General features: G+C 57.0%; 1 protein-coding gene across 1 annotated transcript; it reads right to left on the bottom strand.

Annotated features, from left to right (window-relative positions):
- Window positions 1-2,995: 2,995 nt before the first annotated feature.
- Window positions 2,996-9,239, bottom strand: SRXN1 (sulfiredoxin 1). The gene is made up of 2 exons (XM_046679882.1): window positions 9,025-9,239; window positions 2,996-5,204 (listed from the first exon to the last, which is right to left on the bottom strand). The coding sequence occupies exons 1-2, from the start codon at window positions 9,217-9,219 to the stop codon at window positions 5,001-5,003; spliced, it is 399 nt and encodes a 132-aa protein (XP_046535838.1). The 5' UTR covers window positions 9,220-9,239; the 3' UTR covers window positions 2,996-5,000.
- Window positions 9,240-10,008: the final 769 nt, after the last annotated feature.

Below are 10,008 nucleotides of genomic sequence, written 5' to 3'. Positions count from 1 at the left end.
CCGGAGCTGGAACCAATGGATTGGCGGCAGCTGAGGTCATCTGTCAGGCAGCGCCGGGGGTCAGGCCCGGGGAAGGGGCCGCGAGGGAGGGCGGTGGGCGGCGGGGTCCGTGTGGGCGGCCCCTGAGCCGGGCTGGGGCAGAGCCTCTGCGGCGGGTCGCGGCTACGCTTCGGGCCCCCGTTTACCCGTCTGTCCAACAGGACGATGATTTCTGCCCTGTCCACCTCTCGGGACCAGGTATCAAGTATGGAAGCGATGGTGATGATGGCGACGCTGATGGTGATGATGATGACGGCCTATCGGTAACGAGCGCTCCCGCCTTCCTGCTCTGGGGAAGTGTGAGCGTCGGGACTCGAACCCCAAAGGCTGGGTCGGAGCATGGAAGCAAATGCGGTTTGCGCCACACGGTGCGTGTGTGTGGGAGGCGGCGCGGTGGCCTTGCGGGCAGCCGGCTTCTGGCCCCGGGGCAGTCAGAGCCTCTTCTTGGTCCCCGGCTTCCACCCTGCGTGCCAGACTTGGCCTGTCTTTTGCCAGGGCTGACAGGTGGACCCCTTAGAGCTCATCCTCCAGGCCCCTGGTCCAGGATAGAGCAAGTGCTGGACCGTCCATCCCCTCCCTTCTCCACCTCCAGACAGGCTTTATTATTATTATTATTTTGCTGAAGCAGTTTCACCCTGAGCTAACATCTGTGCCAGTCTTCCTCTATTTAGTATGTGGGACGTCACCACAGCGTGGCTGATGAGTGGTGTGGGTCCACACCCAGAACTGAGCCCAGGCGACGGAAGAGGAGGGTGCCGAACTTAACCACTAGGCCCGCGGCTGGCCCTTCCAGATAGGTATTTTTGTGACTGGAGGCAGATCAGGGTCTGAACACTTTCCTCTAGTCCCATAAAACTAGATCCCACTTATTCATTCATTCACACCCCGTCTGTGTGCGCCTCAGTGCTCCCATCCCTGTGAGACATTTAGGCTTCGAAACACTCCATACTGGGTCCTGTGGGGGGGCGAGGTCACCACGTCCAGGGAGCCCTAGAAATTGCCCCAAATATTTGTGTGTGTTTCTGGAGAAAGGGCTCACGGCGGTCTTTGGATTCTCAACCATGTTCACGATCCCAGAAAGGTTAAGAAGCGCTGGCTGAGTCAGGGTGGGAAAGCAGCTCCCCAAACTGTGCCTGAGGGAAAGGCACATTGAACAGCCACCCCGGAGGGCAATTGGAACCCCCGATGCCCATGAACAGGAGAAAGACTACAAAATGGTTATATTCAAACCCTGGAACGCGCTGCAGCGATGAAAAGAAGGAGCTAAACCTACATGGAATTATTCATTCCGCAGATGTTTATCGAACACTTATCATACATCAGGCACAGTTTTTGGCACTGGGCCGACAGTGATAAACAAGACAGATGAAGTCTTGCCTCAAGACTCATTCTAGTGGGTGAGACAGACATAAACAGACACGGAAGATCATTTCAGAGAGTGTGAGAAATGCCATGAAGAAAATAAAACTCAGTAGGGTGACAGAATGATGGGGGAGGGGGCTGTTTTAGACAGTGTGGTCAGGGAAGGCCCCTCTGACGAAGTGACCTGAATGAGGAGACTCTGGGAGAAGAGCAAAGACACTAATGGGGTTGATGGCCAGGGCACATGCCAGGCAAGAAATGCGATCTGCAAAGTAATGTGAAAAAGAAAAGCATTCTTTACTTACACACACATACACCGCTACAAAGTTAGAAAAAGGTCTGGAAGGGTATACGCCAAATTCATGAAGGTAGTCGCCCCAAGTAGGGAGGGCACAGGGGCAACCAGGACTGGGGCTACAACTGGACTCTAATATTTTATTTTTTACATATTTAATTATTTAGCATTTTAATATCTTAATGTCTTAAAGGTGAATATACTCCCATATAACTTGTGAAATTAAAAAAGTCTTAAAAACCTGCCTTAGTGAAGGGGGTGGGTTGCAGGGCAGTGAAAGGCCCAAGGGGTCCCTACACACTGCCTCTCATTGCACCCAAGTTCCTGGGGGGCAGTGGTTTGTCTAGGGAGGGGACACACAGTTGGACTGGGGAACCCAGAAGAGGCATATGGCTCAGCCTAGAGGATCTGGAAGCTTCTTGGAGGAGGTGCTACCTTTGTTGACCCTGGACCATCTGGCCCAGCACCCCCAGTGTAGACTAGACGACAGGCCTGGAGAGGCCGTGACGTGTGCAAGGCCACAGAGCAAGAGTGGACAGGATAAGCAGAACCTGAAACTCCAGACTCCCAGCCAGGCCCCTCCTCCCAGACCGCTGCTCTGGGGCTGGAAGTCCAGCCCTGCCCCGCAGGCCGGCGAGCGGCGCCACCTGCTGGCGTCAGCGGGAAACGCAGCTCGCGGGCTCCGCTGAGAGCAGCCGGCAGGTCTCGCCCTTCGAAACCCAGCTCCCAACCCCTTCCGCTGCCTAGCAGGGGCCCCAGCGCTACCTGCTCGCGTCTCATCTGCGAGAACGGAAAGCTCTGTCAGGGAGGGGCGAGCACTCTGTCACCCTAGCCCAGCGGATGCAGCAGGTGATCACTTACGGGAGACGGTGGCACTGCACACACCAGTTTACAAAGCCTGTCCTCGGCTTTCTGACCCTCGCTACAAACCTTGGGGGCAGACAGTCCATTTGACAGCTTGTAAGAAGCCCCCAGGGACGGGTTTGTCCAATGTCACATGATGAATGGCTGCGCAAGCCGGTCCCAGAGCACGGATCTCCTGGGACCCAGCCCACCAGGTGTGGAGGGTGTGCCACCACATTCGAAAATAACTGGCGCAGACTAGATCAGGGCTTCTCAGCCTGTGGCCCCTGGACAGCAGCAGCAGCAGCACCTGGGAACTTGCTAGAAAAGCCAGTTCTCAGGCTCCACCCCAGACTCACGGAGTCAGCAACTCCGGGGGTGGGGCCCAGCCATCAGAGTTTAAGCAAACCCGTTTGAGAACCTGAACCATTGGTCTAAAAGCAATGACACCCTTCCTTCTATCAAATAAACTTTTATTTGGGAATGATTTTCGATTTACAGAAAAACTGCAAAGATAACACAGGGAGTTCCCATATACTCCGCAGCCAGCCTACCCCAACCTCAGCACCACTCTATGATCATTAACTGAAACCCAGACTTTATTCAGATTTCCAGCTTTTCCACCAATGCCCCTTTTTTCGTTCCAAGACCCAATCCAGGATATCACATTGCATTTGGGACTATACTCCTTTCAAATTCTATTGGTCGCCTCAGTTGTCTCTCCCTGGACACAGAATGGGTGGGAAAGCTGTCGTCTTCCATACTGAGCTGGGACACTGAGACTCGAAAACACAAGTGACCGAGCTCCCCTGGCAGGGCCCACCTCACTCTGCACCCTCGCTCTGCCTCTCCCTTCCCCCCGGACTCTAGGAATTCAGAAGCCCCTTCGGAGTGTCCCACCGGGCCCACCCCTCCCACCAGTGCAGACAATGAGAGATGCTCCTGCTTGAGTGGAGAGAGCCACCGCACGCCCATCACTAACTCTCCTAGACTGGGGGGCCAGGACAATGGCTGAGAGACCTCAGCCTGGGTGGAGCACAGCCCTGTGTAAAGGAGAGAGAAACGGAGGGGGAAATACTGTTATTTGCCTGTGCAGAATCATGTGTGATAGACGAAAACTGCTACAAATTCGTTGCAGTTTCTCCCGTTAAGAGGTGTAGCCTGTTTCCCCGCCCCTTGAATTGGGGCCGGCCCTACGATTTGCCCTGATGACAAGAATTGCGTAGAACGGATGCTGTACCACTTCTGGGCTCAAACGCCAGGGCCTTGCAGCTCCTCTCCTCACTCTCGGAACCCTGAGGCCATCACGCAAATAAGCCCGAGCTGACTCGCTGGACGGGCCACATGAAGGAGAGCGTGTCACCCAGCCAACAGCCCGCCAACGGCCAGACCAGGGAGTAAGGCTATTGGAGGCCACCCAGCCCCAGTGAAGTGAAGCTGACAGCACGCAGCCCCACAATGACCCCAGGCGAGGTCAGCAGAACCATCCAGATGAGCCCAGCCCAAACGGCCAACCCACAGAACCGTGGGCAAGTAAATGACTTGTTTTTCGCTGCTAAGTTTTGGGCTGGTTTGTTACACAGCAAAGCCTGACTAACTAATGCATGATCCCTCATTTCCCTCTTGGCAGTGGCATCCCAATTTTATTTCAGGAGGCCGCGTGCCAGTCCCAGGAGATGGGATGTGACTGGTCTACTCAACTATGACAATTCTGTTCCTGCTCTCTTAGCTTTCCTTGCAGCTAGGGGTGGCAACGGTAGCTGGTTTGGGCCAAGGAAATATGCAGGGAGAGACAGCAGGAAGCAGGCCTCTGAGAAAGGTTTGACTTTATGAGAGAGGTCGACAAGTCCAGCTGGCTTGGCCCTTCCTCCTCCCCCACTCCTTTCTTCCTTGAAGACAGACGTGATTCCTGGAGGTACAGCAGCCATCCTGTGACCATGAGGTAACAAGCCATGAGGGAAAGGCCAAAAGGATAATAGAAATGTGAGCCCTCCTTTACTGAGTTGTTAAATCAACACCATCAGCCACCTGTCTCCAGAATTCATGCTGTGCGGAAACACAACTTCTCTTTGTTTAGCCACTGTAAGCTGGTTTGTCCTTTACTTGCAGCTGAGTGTATTCCATAAAAATAGGATATATGAAGACAAAAATGCAGCAGGATCCTTGTCTTTGGGAATCTGGAGCCAGCAGCATGTGGCTCTCCAAACCCATCTCCTTTCTCGTGTCATCCTCTCAATAATCCCTCAAGGTCGAGGCCATGACCCCATGACCACAGAGGGAACTGAGGCCCCCACACTGTTCGGCTGTGAGTCCAAGAGCTGGCAAACAGGTGCTGAGAGTCAGAGCCTCCCGGAGGCCTAGAGAGAACGCACCCCTCCCGCGCCCGCTGCGTGGCCGGGCCCACCGGAGGCCACCGCGTCTTCTGGGCTCTTGGGAGCGGTGGCAGGTGCCAAGGAGGCTGCTATTGCAAGTCCGGTGTGGAAGCGCCCAGGTACACCCGCAGGTCCGAGAGAGTCGACTGGACAAGCTTGGCGGGGATGGTCTCCCGCTGCAGCTGCTGGTAGGCCGCATAGCGGTGGCAGCCCCCGAAGGAGTAGAAGTAGTCGCCCCCCCGGGCCCCTTTGATCCAGAGGACGTCGATGGGGGGCACGCTGTCCGGGTCCTCCTGGAAAGAAGGGGCACAGGGTGAGCGAGCAGTGAGCAGAGCTGACTTTGCTAACCTCGTTCCCTCCCGCAGGGCGCTCGCCCTGGCCTGCGCTGGCTTGTGAGAGACACGTGTTACACATTCAGGAAGCTTGTGAGCTGGCTGACATCAGCTTGGGACTGTCGCAGTGAGAGTACTGACACCAGAGGAACAGCCAGCAGAGCAGTTCTTTATCTCCTAGACACCAGCTTGTTAACTATTACCAACACAGCACGTGCATCCTACGTATCTGGCACTGTTCTAGACTCCGGGGTGCGGGACCGCCAGAATGAGGCAGGCACAGCCCCTGCCTTCACGGGGCTTCCGTCTAGAGGGGCCGATGGAATGAAGAAGTGAACGGTAATAAACGCGAGGAAGACAGTCCCACAGGTTGACGCGACAGCGACGGGGTTCCTCAAGGCCTCTCCAGTGTGAGATTGGAGCAGAGGCCTGAGCACAGAGGCCCACGGGGGAGGACGGAGAGGTGGAACACTTTAGAGTAAGAACCTGACTGCCGGGTTCAAATCTCAGCTCTGCTGCCTAACGGCTGTGTGACCTCGGGCCTGAAATCTCTTTGTGTCTCAGCTGTTCCATCTGTCAAATGGGGATGAAGAAAACAGACCCATCTCACAGAGCTGTGGGGTTAAATGAGTTCATATGTGTAAAATGCCTTGACCAATGCTTGGTACGAGGAAAGCGCTCAATAACATACGCTGTGAGGGAAGAGCATTCTAGGCAGAGGAACAGCAAACTCTAAAGGTCTGAGGCCACAACAACTTCACTGGGTTGGAGGCATGGCAAGGAGGCCAGTATGACCAGAGGGGACTCGCCAGGTTGAGGAGTAGACAAGGTCAGAAAAGTCAGCATGAGCCACGCTCTGCAGGTTTGTTTCTAGGAGCAGTGGGCAGGCCCTGCAGCGTCTTAAACAAGGGAGGGCGACATGATCTGATGAATATTCTAGAAAGCTGTCATGGGTGAGCAGGCTCAGTGGGGTGGACAAAGCAAGAGAGGGAGGCCAGAGGTGAGCCTCAGCAGAAGATGCTGGCCCAGATGAGGACACGGAGGGGACAAGAGAGGTGGGCAGGTTTGGGACATGTAGGGGGCAATGCCGAGGGGATGGCTGAAGGGGTGAATGCGAGGAGAAGAGAAAGAGGGGAATCTAAGCGGACTTCTGGTTGGGGGCTGGGCAGCAGGTGGAGACGGGTGGTCCTCTTGGTAGGGAAGGCCTGGGGCAGGACGGGTGGGGGCAGCACTCTGGGGAGGCCACTGAAGTGGGAGCCGCCAAGCAGGCGTCACGCCACTGGCTGGTGGGTTCTCTCCTATTGTGCTGTTTGGATGGATTCATTTGTCCATTCATTCCAGAAAAGATTATGAAGCAGTAAGGCCCAGCAGTTAGGGGCTGGGGCTCTGGAATCCGGCAAACCTGAATTTGAATCTCAGCTCCTCCACAGAGCAGCTGGGGGACCCTGAGCAAGTGGCCTCGCCTCTCTGAGCACCGTTCCTCACCTGTGAAATGGGAACAGATGCCCTATGGGGCTGCTGAGGAGGAGTCAAGGAGCCGATGCAGGTGAGTCACGGACCACAGCCTGCTGGGAAGGGAGCACTACAGAGGGGCAGCTGCGCAGGGCAGGCCTTGTGCTGGTCGCTGGGGACATGATGGCAGGTGGGCAGAGCAACAGCCCCCAAAGCTGGCCACACTCTAATGCCTGGAGCACACGGGACTTTGCAGATGGAATTAACTTAAGCATCTTGAGGTGGGGAGATTATCCTGGGTTATCCGGCTGGGTCTAAGGTAATCACCAGGGTCCTTAAAAGCAGAAGAGAAGCAGAACAGGAGGTCTGAGGTTGCTGGCCTTGAAGATGGAGGAGAGAGGCCAGGAGCCAAGGAAATGGGTTGGCCTCTAGAAGCCAGAAAGGCAAGGACATGGCTTCTCCTCCAGGGCCTGCAGAGAAGCATGCAGCCCTGCTGACACCTTGGGAGACCCATTTTGGACTTGCGAAGTGTGGAACCGTATGATGATAAATTTGTGTCGTCTTAAGGCACTAAGCTTCTGGTAACTTGTTAGTGGACACAGAAGACTAATACACAAGGTAAGCAAAGAAGAGCCCTGGGTCTTGCCCTCACAGCAGATGGTTCTAGCATGGGAGACAGGCATCGGAGGGGGCCATTAAAATCCGGAGGGAGGGGCCCGCCCGGTGGCCTAGTGGCTCAGTTCAGTGCCCTCTGCTTCAGGGGCCTGGGTTTGCAGGTTTGGATCCCGGGTGTGGACCGACACCCCTCATCAGCCATGCTGTGGCGGTGACCCACATACAAAGGAGAGGAAGACTGGCACAGATGTTAGCTCCCGGTGAATCTTCCTCAGCAAAAACAAACAAAAAAACCTAGCAGGAGCAGAGCTATGCTGGTGGGCATGCAGGTGGCCCTAATCCAGGCCACCAGGGAAGACAATGCTACAAGAAGGAGTTAGAAACAGTAAAGAAGAGATGGGAGAGTTTTCTTGGCAAGGGAAAAGGCCTGTGCAAAGGCCCAGGGGTGGGAGAGGGGACGCAGGGCTAGATCCTCCACAAAGAGCCAGGCCCCAGGCTGGCATTGAGGAAACAGCCAAGACACAGCCAAGTCCCTGCTCTTGTGGAGCTCACATGAGGTGGGAAGACAGACAATAAAACACGAACAAACAAATGACTCAGGTGGAAATAGCTCAGGTCAAGGGGACAGCGAGAGGGGCCAGGGCTCCGTGAGCAAGGGCGGGCAGGGAGGCGGAGCCCTGACCCAGTGAGGGAGCAGGCCCTGTGGCACAAATCCCAGGACAGAAAGACACCTGGGGGCCCTGTAGAGGTGTTTGGTGGGGCCTCTGGGTCTCACATGGTCACCTTCCAAGGGTGTAGGGGAAGGGGGCACGATGCCATGGAGGCCTGCCCTGACACAGCTTCCCCGCTCCCCCAAAGTTCCGGCCAGGATCACAACGACATTCCTGAACACCCTCCCTCGTGATGGGGCTGACCCGTCCTCTCCCAGTTCCAGTTCAAACAGGGCCCTCCCAGCACACAGGACATGCCCAGTCCCACTGCCACTGACTGTCCCATTCAGAAGTGACATCACAGCTTATCTCTGGATAGTGTGGTGGCCGTGCAGCTGGGCTCTGGGGCCAGGCTGTGCCCCTTTCTAAGTGTCTGACCTTGGACAAGTTACTTAAATCCTCTTGTGCCTCAGTTTCCTCCTCTGTAAAAGAACAGAAGTGATATCTACCTCACAGGGCTGCCATAAAAAAGCTAAGACACTTACAACAGCTCCTGGGGGGCCGGCCGGTGGCCGAGTGGTTAAGTTCCCGCGCTTTGCTTTGGGGGGGGGGGAGCCCAGGGTTTCACGGTTCGGATCCTGGGCGCCGACATGGCACCGCTCATCAGGCCACGCTGTGGTGGGGTCCCACATGCCACAACTAGAATATACAGCTATGTACAGGAGAGCTTTGGAGAGAAGAAGAGGAAGAAGGAAAAAAAGAAGACTGGCAACAGATGTTAGCTCAGATCTTTTTTTAAAAAAAAAAAAAAAAAAAACAGCTCCTGGGTCACTCGAAGAGCTATCTTTATGAGTTAGCGATCCGTATTTTAATGATCTCGTCCAATCCCCTCCTTGCTTAAGTGAGGAAACAGAAGCTCAGACAGGCCCAGGCACCGGTCAAGGTCACACAGCAAACGCTGAGCTCCGGCGGAGCCTTCTCCTGGAACCAGTCCCGTCTCGCGGCCAGCGCAACGTCCCTGCCCGGCGCACCACCCCCTCCGGCCGGCCTCCCCGGGGCCTCACCCGGATCGTGTCCACCAGGCTCTGCACCTTGGCCGGGTCCAGCACGGACGGCAGCGGCCGGATGAGCACGCTCAGAGGCACGTTGTGCACCGCGGCGATGCAGCCCGAGTGGATGCTGCCGCCCGGCGCGGGCCCCTCGGGCGCCCCCCGGTCCCCCGCAGCCCTGCCCGGCGCTCCGCCCGCTCGCAGCCCCATCGCGCCGCCGCCGCCACCACCGCGCCGCCGCCCGGCCTTTATCCGCGGGTGGGCCGTACCATCGCGCGGGCGCCGGGGGCCGGCCGGCCGGGGCTGCTGTCCCCGCCCGCAGCGCGCGGGCCGGGCGCGGGCTCGCCTCCCCTCCGCGCGCCGCCCCGAGTGGGAGCGCCCGGGCCGCTGACTCAGGGTGAGTCTGCAGGGCGGGGGCCGCGCCGGTGACTCAGGCCTGCGGGCGGCGGAGGGGGGAGGGGGCGCGGCGGGACCTGCCTGGCCAGGATGAGTCGGCAGTGGCCGCGGTGCTTGGCCGCCGGCGGTCGGAGCCCTCGTGGTATTAGCCCTGGAGGCGTAATCATACCAACAGCAGCGCTCCGCATCCGGTGCTGTGTCAGGCACTTAGCGTGTGTGTTAACTTATTTAAACTGGCAAAGTAGGTGAGATGACTGTTCCCGTTTTACAGACGGGGAAACTGAGGCGCAGCGAGGTGTAAGTGATTTGCCCAAGGTCACCGAGCTGGGAAGTGGCCGACCCAGGGTTAGAGTCCAGGTCGTCTGGCCCTCGAGGGCACCGTGTTCCCCACCGCTGGCTGCCTCGGTTCAGCAAAACTGCCACAAGGAGCCTTCTGGAATCCTGCTGACAGTGTGGGCACCGCCCTAAAGTTCCACGCTGACTGCGTGCTCGCGTCCTCACCAACCGCTGGGAAGCGGATGTGGTTCTTGAACTGCTTGTCCCAGGGAGGGCAGCTGGAATGAAGGTCAGGTCGCCTGAGCCCAGAGCTCGGCCCTCCACCGC

Source organism: Equus quagga, chromosome 12 (genome assembly GCF_021613505.1).
Source record: "Equus quagga isolate Etosha38 chromosome 12, UCLA_HA_Equagga_1.0, whole genome shotgun sequence".
Lineage (NCBI taxonomy): Eukaryota > Metazoa > Chordata > Mammalia > Perissodactyla > Equidae > Equus > Equus quagga.
This window is presented reverse-complemented; position numbering and strand designations above follow the sequence as displayed.

Bases quoted from the DNA above. Each gene is read 5' to 3' on its own strand.
- SRXN1 (XM_046679882.1), bottom strand. From the start codon at position 9,219: ATGGGGCTGCGAGCGGGCGGAGCGCCGGGCAGGGCTGCGGGGGACCGG. The intron at 5,205-9,024 runs GTGAGGCCCCGG...CCTTCTTTCCAG, and splicing joins GCCTGGTGGACACGATCCGG to GAGGACCCGGACAGCGTGCC.